General features: G+C 40.3%; 1 protein-coding gene across 5 annotated transcripts in view; it reads right to left on the reverse strand.

Annotated features, from left to right (window-relative positions):
* Window positions 1-12970, reverse strand: part of TFDP2 (transcription factor Dp-2) — a 181320-nt gene that overhangs the window by 140326 nt on the left and 28024 nt on the right. For all 5 annotated transcript variants that reach the window (XM_050966010.1, XM_050966009.1, XM_050966007.1 and 2 more), the window contains exon 2: window positions 6987-7069. In XM_050966010.1, coding sequence (XP_050821967.1) covers window positions 6987-7001 — 15 coding nt within the window. In that variant the 5' untranslated portion in view covers window positions 7002-7069. The remainder of the gene's footprint in view (window positions 1-6986; window positions 7070-12970) is intronic.

Raw genomic sequence — 12970 nt, forward strand, 5'->3', positions numbered from 1 at the left:
ATACAAAAAAAACAACTTGACTCAATGCAGTCAGCCAACAAACTGGATCGAAAATCAACCACAAGACGACAGATATCTTGACCTTCAGTACTGCCTCACCACCACCAGTATGAATAGAAGATTATGCTCTCACCAGTGTAGCAACAGTCACATACTTGGGCAGCACCATCAACCAGGATGGTGGAACAAGCCAGGACATCCGGAAAAAAATCATTAAACACCGTCAGGAGCTTAAATACAGTCTCAAAAGCATCAAAATAAAACATCAAAACCAGACTCAAGATTAATCAGAGCTGAGTACTTTCAACATTACTTTATAGTGCAGAATGCTGGGGAATGAGAAAGCATGACTTGTCAAAACTATCTTAATTCCATACAACCTGTCTCAGAAAAATCCTCATCTTTTGGCCCAGAACAATCTCAAACCAAGATCTACTGACACAGTGCAGCCAAGAGGATACGAGCACCATCATTGCCAGGAGGCACTGGAGATGGATTGGCCATGTGCTTCGGATGGAAACTGATTCCATCACCAGAGCAGCAATAAGAGGAAGACCTGACGGCAAGCGAAAATGAGGCCGCCTGAAAACAACACAGCAAAGAGCTGTGGAAGCCAAGCTGAAGAACCTGGGGAACAGCTGTGGAACTATTGAAAGACAACAGACAGTTTGTTTCTGACAACAGACAGAAGTGGAGGAACTTTCTCACTGCCCTGAATGCCCAGAGGAGTAATGGGAACATAACGATGATGATATAGAAAAGATAAGAATTACTTCACTGAGATGTTGTAAGGCTTATTCAGGAGCTTGAAAGTGCTTTGAAAGTTTTGGAGAAAGGGTGTTACAGATATCCAAAATACAAGTTATACAAAGATGTAATTGAGTTCATGCTTCTTCCTCGATACCTCCTCCACTGGGTGGGTGGGTGTGAGAGAGAGAGAAGTAGGTTGAAACCTAACACAAAAATATCCCACCTATTTCTCAAATGAATTAATTACACTTACACAGAAATATTATATGTTCTCACTTATAAAAGTAGTAAAATCACAAACAACAAAGTGACAGGTTTTTAAGAATATGTAAGATTTTTTAAATTATTCTTCCACCACCGTTTGGGATTTGATACAAGCCAAACCGGAACAGCCTTATTGCCAAAACAGTTCATCTAGTTGATAGAACAAACTATACTTCTGTACCTCACTAAACTGTGGCTCTGTTATGAAGAGTTAATACTTACAACACTGAAGCTACCAGACCAGGTGGGAAATAAAAGGTGACCTACACTGAATCAACACCATCTGAATGGCTTCAAATTTGCTTGCACTTCCAAGCAGATCATTTGCACGGGCTGAACCTGACAATGACGTTCATTTAAAAATGTAATTTAGGGCTTCTTAAAATGTTCATCCCATAAATGGAATTATGGTTGGGGGGAGAACAAACAAACAAAAACCTATCTCCAGTCTAAGTTCTATTTTGGACCTCATCTAACTTTCTTGACAGGAAAAAAAAAAATTTTGGCAATTTCTCCCACTTACTTCAGGAGAAGCATTTGTTTGGAAAGTATGAAATAAATCAGAAGCCATTTCAGAGTGACAGAACTTTGCCTGCTGACACTACTTCAGGCTTGTCTTGGACTTGGTGAACCATGAGAACAAAGACACAGGACAGGTTTGAAGAGACTTTAAAAAAAAAAAAACCACCACCACCAAAACACACTTTTGAATGTTTTAGCATTTAGTTAACTTTGAACTCAACTAAATTCCATTAAGAATTCTATAAATAAATATTCCTAACATGAACGGAGCACTTTGTAAGTACGTAATGGACAAAGTCCAACCCAAAAGTGCTTACAATTATAATACCTTGGTTAAACTCAAAAGCACAAGAGCCTGAAGACTGAAATACACTCAATTTGTGAAGTTTCATGAAGAGAGGAATATGAAGACACCAGGACCATGGCAAGTGCATCAAGATTGGAACAGGTGAAACTTCTGAAAACCAACAGAAGTACACTGTAATTGATCACTGCCAAAGGAGCAAGAATAGTTTTCATTGCTCACCTAGCTCTAGGAAAGGCTATGAAGTTGCATATATATTGACACTTGCAAGGGTTTTAGTGCCAGAGCCGTACCTAGGGGAGTGCGGGGCACGAGACATTAGAAACTCGGCACCTATCTGCTGTGGGGGGTGCTTCTCGGCTCCGCCCAGGCCCCGCCCCCACTCCAACCCTTCCCCCAAGATCCTACTCCTGCCGTGCTTCTTTCTGCCCCCACCCTTTCCCCTCCCCAGAGCATGATGCACTCTCACTCCTTCCCCTCTCCTGCCCAGCACTTCCTGATGCCGCAGAACTGATGTGATATGCAGCCGGCAAGAATTTACAGGTCTGAAGTGCTTTAAGTCACTCAATTTCTTCTACTTGTGAAGATATAGGATTAATTTAATCTGTGACATGATAAGTTGCTTGTTAATAATTTCCACAATAAATGCTGAACATTTAATGTTGCACCTTATGAATAAAATGAAACAATGCATATTGTGAAAGTGAATAGTCACCTATGATTTTTGTACCTGGCAATTGAGAACTAGAACTAGAAATGTTTAGAGGGCAAATACATTTACTGAAAAAATGTTTTATACATCATCAAGCAACAAAAACACCTCATTTTCCCCTTTCTAGGTTACAGTATTTTTTTTTTAACTAAAATTTAACTAGCTTGAGTAATTCTACAAATCCCAGGTAAAAAGAGGTTTAGAATGCACCTGACGAGCTAAAGAAATGCCATAGGCTGTGTAGACAGTTAATTTATACCTTTCAGACAGGGGGTTCAACACCTCATGAAGCATTAACTGTATTCAGTTGACACTTCTGTAGTCTGAAAGGCAATTTCTTGCACCTTCACAGTACTTGACAATGGAATTTTACCAGAGTGACTAATTTGAAACTGATTCTATTACCAGAATTAATGATACACTTTGAAGTGTATCTTAGACCTTGTCTACAACAGAAATGGTTTGCTTGTATACTGATCTTGGTATAGCTACACCAGCAAACCCTCCAATGGAGATGTAGTTTATACCAGTAAGAGAGTTCTTTCACTGGTATAACTTCCTACCAGCTTCCCCAACTAAATAAACTATGATGCAAAAGCACTTTTTGGGCAATATAACTACATCTTGCATTAGGGCTTTTGTCAGCACAGTATGTCTGTTAAGGATGTGATTTAAAAAAAAAAAGTACTCATTTATTTTTTTAAAAGAACACACTCCTATCCGACACATTTATGCTGACAAAACTTTTAAAAGTAGACCAGATATTTATATAATGACAATTATTTTTAGCTGCAGTGATTGGAGCTTTGCTTGTATGTAAAGATTTGTTTAGTATTTATTCACTTAAGTACACTTTGCTTAGAAATTCCTACTATGCGCCTCTTTGTTGAGGCAAAGATTCTAGAGTAATTCCAGAAGCAACAAGTTATAATAAGTGGCTCATGTAAAGATTATACATTAAAATAAACACAATGACTTTGATGTTCATTTTGTATTAGTACAAAAGCATTAAAATTAATAGAACAGCTACCAGAGGTAGTTTCCTACAATACTGTGCAAAGGATTGGGATTCCTTAGTCACTACTACCATTACACTGCTCTACAGCCAAAATGCTTCTGAAATAAATGTAGTCCAACTTTACTAATTCTGGGTCACTGAGAACGAAAATAATGCTTAAAATTGTTGATTGGCTCTAGTTTTCAAGATATGCTATTGGGTCAGTATATACGACCCTTGACTTGGGAATGGCGGAGGATAAGTGAGTTATAAAGGGAAGGGATCTCAATTTAAACCAGAAATGACTAAAATACATCTTGGACTGGATCTATGAATAAATCTATGATTGGGTTTGGACGGTACTTGCTTTTTAGGCAAAACAATGAACGATGCAATCTGAAGCTGGTATTGCGTCATACATGATATTAATTGCATCATGTTATTCCTAGAAGTCATGGATGATGCAATCATAACGAAGCTTACATCACTCTGCTGAACAAATTGCCCTATGTCAGCTCTAGAAATCATACAGTGTGGTGCTCTCTTATTTGTCAGTGTTTGATTTTGCAAAGGGACACATTTCTGTTTAGCCAAAGTGAGCAGAGATGCCTCCTACTTGTGTGAAGAGTGCAGGTAACGTCTGCTATGTTTGTGGTGAAGTGACTTTTGCATTACAAAAGCGCAGTATAACCACTTTGGTTAAGAAAGCCTATCCCCTTTCTTTTGGCTGCAAAATTGGAGATCAGGACAAGAGGTGGGCCCCACACATATGCTGCAACACTTGTGCAACAAACCTTCGCCAGTGGTTGAACAGGAAAAGGAAATCTAGGCCTTTTGCAGTGCCAATGATTTGGAGAGAGCCAACAGATCATACCAGCAATTGTTCCTTCTGCATGGTGCCTCCAGTTGGCAAAGGTGTGTCAAAGAAGAAAAAGTGGACTGTGCATTATAAAAATATTCCATCAGCTATACGCCCAGTACCCCACGGAGAAGGACTGCCGGTTCCTGATGCACCAGAATCACTCTCACTTGAGTCAGACGAGGAAGAGGAAGAGGATGAAACTTCTGGTCCTGAACCATCAATGTCACAGGACCCACATTTTCTCCCATCCTCCTCCTCTGAACCACACCTCATAACACAAGGTGAACTGAATGAGCTTGTCAGGGATTTGGAACTACCCAAGAGTAAGGCAGAGCTGTTGGGCTCCAGACTACAGCAGTGGAATCTCCTGGCAGGCTATCAGGGCAAATGGAGCCCATCAATGCTTGCAGACTATTGCTGGACAGTGACAAGAGATGCTCCATTTAATGAATACAAGAGACAAGCCAAGAAGAGCCGAGTAGACACTGAATAGGACTAAACTATGTACAGAATAGTTTTTTGCCTTTTGTTTCATAATAAATTTTTATTGATATAACCCTTTTGCTGATTTTTAAAGCGTTACATAAACAGGACAGATGAAATATTATCATGTAAAGCAACCATAAATGCATGAAAAGACCTAGGTTTACAATTTATGATTAAAACTCTACTATCTACACAATATACATAGACATAAAATATAAAAACTTAAATATCTTAGAAACAGTAGATGTTTTAATTGTCATATTTGAATTCAGCACATCAAAATACATAATAAATATCACATTTTATCTCAGAAGCAGATGACTTCTCAAAAACTGTAGACCAGTGTTATAGCTCACTCAATCATTTCCTGTGAGCTGAAGTCTGATGTATAAAGTCTATGGCAGAAGTATCTGCTCCATTTCAAATAGCAAAAAAAATTAATTTGAGTGATAGAAGTATACACATTTGTGCAAAGTAGTCTTATTTCTAAGTTCATCTTCAAGTCTCAGAAGAGCTATATGCTCAGGATTAAAAAAATTAACTAGGTACTAGCACCTTCCAGAAAGTGTTTCCTAGGATTTTTACTCCTCCAACATGGTCTCTTTATGTAACTGTAACAATTTCATACAACAGTACATGGTTGGGGATCTGCCAGTTAGATGTGACTTAAAAAGAACAAATTATTCGTACCTTTCTTATTCATATTGTGGTAATGCCCAGATGCCCCATTCAGGATTAATTCCCACTGTGCTGCACAAACAGAGAGATTGTCTTTGTCCCAAAGAGCTTACAAACTAACTTAAAACAAGACTGTAACTATAACTTGGGCTGTGTCTAGAATGAAGTTTGTGATTCCATTTGAGCCTGAGTTCACTGATTACCAATTAAGTTGAGATGACTAACAGGATCATAAATGCTAGTCTCTAGGCACTCCATACATCTGTTCCAGGGTGGAAACATTGGTAGGTTTACCACAGGCTAATGGTTGTGGAGTGTGTAGAGTAGCAATTGCAACCATGATGAAGTAGCTGGACTTAACTGGCAATCAAAGCTCACTTACATAGGAATAATTTAATGGTTCTAACTCACTAGAAAATATTCCCCCCCTTAAAATTAAACAGGAATCAGTTATTTGTCTGATTTTGTCTTGTGGACGGGGAGTTGTTATGGCACATACCTCAAGAGGGATTTGAAGAAAGAGGTAGCAGTAGTCTTACAAATCAGTTCAGAAAGGGTGTTTCATGAATAAGGAAGCAGACAAGGGTGTTCAAGGCTGGCATCACTGACAGAGGGGAAGAAATGGGCAGGAAGCCCAACACAAAATGAAATTAAATGGGGCGGGGGGAGGTTAGTTATATGAAGGACCTTAAAGGGGAGGACAACAAACTTGAATTTGACGCAATGGAAAATCAAAGTGCCAGTGGGGATATGCAAAACAAGAACGACCTGGTGAAAGCTCTGGGCAAAGAAGCTTGGCAACTGCATTTTGTATGAACCAAATGAGGAAGATGTGGGTGTTAGCCTTAGGAATATCACAGGAAAGAGGCTGCAGTAATCAAGATGAGACACAAAGCCTGGAGAAGTTTTTCAGCTGTAGGAACTAAAAGGAAAGGTTAGATGAAGGAAGAAAAACAGCAAGATTTGAGCTCTATAACCTCAAACTCCCATGACAGTTATGTTCAACTAAAACATTTAAACTGTCAATCAGTTGGACAGAACTTGTGTACAGAAGACAGAACTTTCATAGGAGTTGGACATAGCTTCTATAACTCAATCCTGAAAAGATGACCATGAAACTCATCATTTTTCAGAAATAAACACAATACTTATTTCTTAGACTTAGCTTTTGCGCTACCTGTTAACAGGTTTTTCTCAACATTTCTGTTAACTAATCAAGCTAATTCTCCTATGGGCTGTGAAAGATGATAAATATTTTTAAAATACTGGGGAAGTGTTTATACTGTCCCAATAGGGGGTTCTCATACACACCATGCCCATGTACTATAATTTACACTAATATCACAATTAATCCCTGGCCAAATTCACAAGGCCAGAGTAACTGGTAGACCTTTTGGCTTATAATACTTACATTTTTTGCCATCATGTCAGACAGTATTTCTTTATATTCTGTAAAACCATAAGTTATCCTTTTTCATCTTCAAAATGTACATCCTGTTAAAAAGACAGATTTTAACACTATATATAATTAAAATGGATTCCTGAAGTACATCACTAATGTATTACCCCATAGATTGTAAATGAGTATCTTCGGTGGTTATAATTTTCAGAGACAGACTAAGTGTCACATTTTGCAAGGCCACGGGGAATGTAACACAGTTTAGGATAGTTATTAATGGTAAAGAGGTACCAAGTATATCATAAGGGCCTAACTATACTAACTGCTAAGGGAGCAGGCTATCCTATTAGTAAGTGCTGAAACTAAAACTCCTGAATTGGTTATAATTGGTGCACACTAACCCTAAACTGGAACTGAATGAATTCTCTCCATAAGTGATAAATGTTCTGTAGGCCACCCAAGGACTTCCAGCAAAAACAGCAGAGAAAAGACTTGAGATTCCAGAGTTCACATTTTAAAGGCAAAACATGCAAGCGGCATTTTTTTTCAGGCCTTTAAGTCCCAGCAAGAAAAAGTACAAAGCCAGTTCTCTCTCATCTCTTTCAGGTCTTTAAGAAATGAAGAATACTTACTTATAACTGGAATAGTCACACTCATGGGAACATGTCTGCCAATGCAGTCTAGACTGTGGAACCTTCTTCAAGCATTGCCTGTTGAAGTGCTTACATGCCCTCTTCCACTCCTCCTGTCCCTATCTGCAAACGTTCTGAGAGCGAGGCTATAAAAAGGGGCACACAGTGCCCTCTACCACCTCCGTTCCTTTCGCTGTTGTCTCAGATAAACTATCTGTAAAGACTCAAAGAAAGGAAGGAGGGCAGGGAGTGTGAATTTATTAAACAAAATAATAATAATCACAAAGAACTCATTATAAGTAACCAATCTTTTTTCTTCTTCTTCGAGTGACCTCTGAATATTCCCACTCATTGAATCATTTGGAGAATACCAATTTGTTGAATGTTATCAGATTCCAGTGGCTTGCAAAATGAGTCAGACTGTCTCCAAAGAAAAGAGTAGGAAAAACTAATGCCCACTGATTGGCCACACTTGAGTCTCATGTCAAATCTGAGCTCTCCAATTCAACGAAGATATAGAAGCTGGAGAGTACTTTACTTTATCTGAGATTGAAATGACTTTCTTCTGCTGGGTCTGAGAGGAAGCAGGCTGTTGATGCGTATGTGACAAATAAAATACAGAGACGATGGAGGAATACAGAATTGCCTCTTTTTTTTTTTTAGTCTCCAAAAGATCAGTTTTATTATTGAGAAGCCAGTCACCCTCAAAGCAGAAGGTCCTCAACTTTTAACAAGCATATCTTCTCAATGTGGCAGTACATGATAAAGCTCTAGCACTAGCATCCAAAGCATCAAAAGAAGCTCTAAGAGCATTCTGTAAGTGGTCCTCTTATCCCATAAATGAAATTCGTAACAGGACACAGCAGCCTGATATTACTGATCCTAATACCAGCCAAACAAAACATCTTCCTCCCTAGGGTACCCAATTTCTTTCCCTCCCCGTCACAGGGTGTAAAATGTGCTTGGCTTCCACCGTACCTGTTGCTCACAGCTGCTACCACTAAAGAATCTGAACTGGGATGAGTAAGAAAATAACCCCCTATGTGGTAACTGGTACAGTTCATCAGCTTTTTCAGATATAGGTTAACAGGAAGCTGGAGTGGCCCAAACAAGCTTTTTGTACTTTGTAAAAGACCATCCAACTAGGCAAAAATACTCTATTTTCTGAGGGAGCTCCCAAAATATCAGAAACAGGATGTGATGCTTCCTCCACTGTCACCGAAGATAACTAACAATAAAAGAATACGATCAAGGTTATGGAACTGCAGAGTATATTCTGAAGATGAAATTATGCCCACATTTTCATTCTGGGAAGAATCTGTCTGAATCTCATTCTCTGACTGCTGCTGTTCCATGTGCTCAACTACTTCCTCACCTTCCTTTGACAAAGTATCAGATATTACAGTAGGAGTAGCAGATTTACCTGCAGCTACTGAATCGAAGAGGTCCTGATCTGATCTTTGGAAGCAGGCACATTTCTATATCAGCCATACTGGGGAGATCCCATACATTTCTTATACGGGGGCCAATATGGCTATGGAGCCAAATGATATCATTCTTGTCAGTACCCTAGTCTGGAAATATGCCCATAGGATGAGGAGGTCCAAAAGGTCCATGAGATGGAATAAATCCTGACCTAAGTGGTTGAAACCTAAGTGGCTCTTTAGGTTGTTCTGATCCTTTTCTGATTGCAGATCTGATCGCAGAGCTATAACATTTTTTTTGAGACAACATCAGAATCCAAGAACATGTAGGTCCTAAGGGAGGAAAAGATTTGCCCAGTGATCCCTTTGGAATCTTGGAAAGGAACAACAACTCTGGCGGGGGGGGTGGGGAGGGAGAGACACAATGTCCTCTGATCTGCCCCTCTTCTCAGGAACAGAGGCTCAAGAAATAACTATCAGAACCCCTCTCTCTCTCTTCCCCACTCCCCTCATAAGAGAGCCTCTGGATCCAAATGAGGAGACTCTTTTCCCTGTAGTGGACATTAATAAGTCTTTCTCGGTTCTGATATTGGTGCTAAAGCCAATACTACTATCTGTGCCAGTCTTATGCCTTTAGACATCTTTGTCTCCAAGAAAATCCTAGTATTTGTAACTGCAGTTGTTAGGCAAAGTTTGCCTTGTGCAACCAATCTTGACTTTTGTCTGGGAACAGAGAAGGAGAACTGATCCAAGTCTCATGGATCCAATGAATCACCTGTATGAGATTTGGCCCTAACAGTGGCTGTCTTAGCAGCAGCCTTCTTTCTCAGAACCACAACTGATACCTTAGGAGCCTCGAGCAGATCTAATACTCTGACCACCAGAGCACACAGAAGTAATTCTGGTGCCAATTCTAGTCGTATGAGGCACCTTAATCTGGTCAGATGCTTAAAATGGAGCAGATACAACTACTTTTTCTTCATGCTCCACCTTCTGAAATCTGAGAGGATTATCTAATAGAGCTTCCTGAAATAAGAGTGCCTGAAGTCTGTTCTGTCTCTCCTTGCATGCACTAGATATAAACCTAGAGCAGATAGCTTTTGCCAAGATATGCTAATTACTTCACATCATTGTCCAAATTTTGAAAACTGCCAGACAGGAAAGCATATCTTAAAATCCACTTTCTTTTTTTTAGATAAGTCATCCTGCAGGGATCAAGCCTTACCCTATATTAAAAATAACCACAACTCCTCACTCTAAACAGCACCACTTATCTGTAAAATTATAATAGAAGAAAAACTATACTAAAAAAATATAAATTAAAAAAAACTATCAAAGCACCAGAGAAAAAAGCTCCAGGTTCCATCAGATCCAGCAAGTTTAATTTCCATCTGGTATTGCAGGTACCATGTTCCCTTGCCCTCAGAACATTTGAATGCTAAGGGATAGGAGAGGGCGTGCAAGTGCTCCTCTGCCAGGTATTGCTTGGAGAAGCTTTCATCATGTAGATTGCACTGGTGGCACAAGCAGGATCATGAAGAGGCTATATATAAATGTACTCTCCCTCTCATGGAATAACCTATGCCATACTGAACATTACCTGAAATAAATAATGAGCTCTCACATACAGGTGACTACTACTCCAAGTCACCTATGAAAATTTTCAAGCAGTTTTATAAAGAAATAGTTCTAAAATTAGAGGCCATTACAAAGAAAAAATTCAGTTAAAGATAAAAGATTACTACTGACACACAGCAAGGTTAATAAAAATATAAAATTGATTTTAAAAATTTACAAAATTAGATTTAAATTAGTTATTTATTTAACTCCACCAGAGAGGTCCTTTGGGGCCATCTGCCTGTCCCAAGTCAGGATAAAGGAGGAGGGTTGGGTGTGGGGCTAGCAACTCCACCCCGTAAAAAATCAACTTGCTACAGAAACGCCAATAGAGACAACAGAGACTTTTACCCTGGAAAAAGAAGGGTCTTCAATTCGAAGATGCATGATGCTGGGTGGTGAAAGTGAGGAAGCCACTAAGTCGATTACCCTTCTTGCAACCAGGAGGATTACCATAGGCACATGGAACGTGAGGACCATATACGAGTCAGGAAAGACGGCGCAGGTTGCAGCAGAGATGAGGAGCAACAACCTGACTCTATTAGGCACTAGCGAGACAAGACGGATGCAAGCGGGACAGAGACAACTGCTGACAGGAGAGCTGTTGCTGTATTCAGGACATGAAGAGAGCGACGCACCCCACACACAGGGAGTAGGCTTCATGTTGTCCAAGCAGGCACAGAGAGCGCTGATTGGTTGGGAGGCACATGGTCCCAGGATCATCACAGCATCCTTCAGAACTAAAATGAAGAGGATTAAGATGAATGTTGTTCAGTGCTACGCTCTAACTAATGACAGCGAAGAGGAGGACAAAGATTATTTTTACAACAGACTCCAGAAAATATTAGAGATTCTCCCAGACAAAGACATCATCATCCTTATGGGAGACTTTAATGCCAAAAAGTGGACCTGACAACACAGGATACGAACAAGTCATGGGGACCCACGCTCTGGGAGAGATGAGTGAGACTGGAGAGAGATTTGTGGATTTGTGCGCACTTAACAACCTGGTCATAGGAGGTAGCATCTTTCCTCACAAGCAGATCCACAAGAGTACGTGGGTATCACCAGCAGGCACAACAGAAAATCAGATCGATCACGTCTGCATTAGCAAGAAGTTTAGAAGATCCTTGCAGGACGTCAGAGTTAGAAGAGGAGCAGACGCGGTGTCCAACCATCACTTAGTGGTGGCCAGATTGAAGCTGAAGCTGAAAAAGAACTGGATAGACGCGTCAGACAGAAGAGTGAAGTACAACGTCAGCCTTCTGAAGGACCATAAGACCAAGAAAGATTTTGGACTGAGGCTGAAGAATAAGTTTTCAGTATTACAGGATCGGTCTGAGGAAGAGGAAGACAGTGTACTAAATAGATGGCAGAAAGTGAGAGACACACTTAGGTCAGTATGCCAAGAAGTGTTTGGAATTAAGAAACACCAGCAGAAATAGTGGATCACAGCAGAGACCTTGATCAAGATAGAAGACAGAAAGAAGAAGGCGGCAGCAGTTAACACAACAGCAGGACTAGAGCAGCAGAGACCAAAGCTCAAAAAGAGTATGCTGAAGCTCACAGAGCAGTGAAGAGGAATATCAGGAAGGACAAGAGAGAGTATGTGGATGAACTGGCAGCAGAAGTGGAGCAGGCAGCATACAGCGGTAATATGAAACAGCTGTACGATACTACCAAGCGACTGTCTGGAAAGTTCAGCAAGCCAGAACGTCCCGTTAAAGACAAGCAGGGAAAGTCTAACAGGAATAGAACAACAGATGAACAGATGGGCGGAGCACTTCGAGGAACTCCTGAACAGACCAGCACCACCAAATCCACCGGATATCAACTCAGCTAACGAGGACCTCCCAATTAATTGCGATAAACCAACTAGAGACGAGATCAGAAAAGCCATCACCATGATGAAGAATAGGAACGCGGCTGGACCTGATGACATCCCAGCAGAGGCCCTGAAAGCAGACCTGGATGCTTCAGTGGAAATGTTGTGTCCCCTTTTTGAGAAGATATGGGAAGAAGTAGTGATTCCGGTAGACTGAAAAGAGGGATCTCTCATCAAAACCCCAAGAAAGGAGACCTTAGCAACTGTGCTAATTATAGAGGAATCACACTACTGTCGCTGCCAGTGAAGGTCTTCAACTGAGTCCTCTTAGAGAGGATGAAGAATGCCGTTGATTCACAGCTACGAGATGAACACGTAGGTTTCCGGCAGAATAGATCATGCACGGACCAGATAGCAATACTTTGCATCATAGTCGAGCAGTCTATAGAGTGGAACTCCTCTTTGTACATCAATTTTGTTGACTATGAGAAAGCGTTC

This window comes from Gopherus flavomarginatus, chromosome 8 (genome assembly GCF_025201925.1).
Source record: "Gopherus flavomarginatus isolate rGopFla2 chromosome 8, rGopFla2.mat.asm, whole genome shotgun sequence".
In the NCBI taxonomy this organism is placed as follows: Eukaryota; Metazoa; Chordata; order Testudines; family Testudinidae; genus Gopherus; species Gopherus flavomarginatus.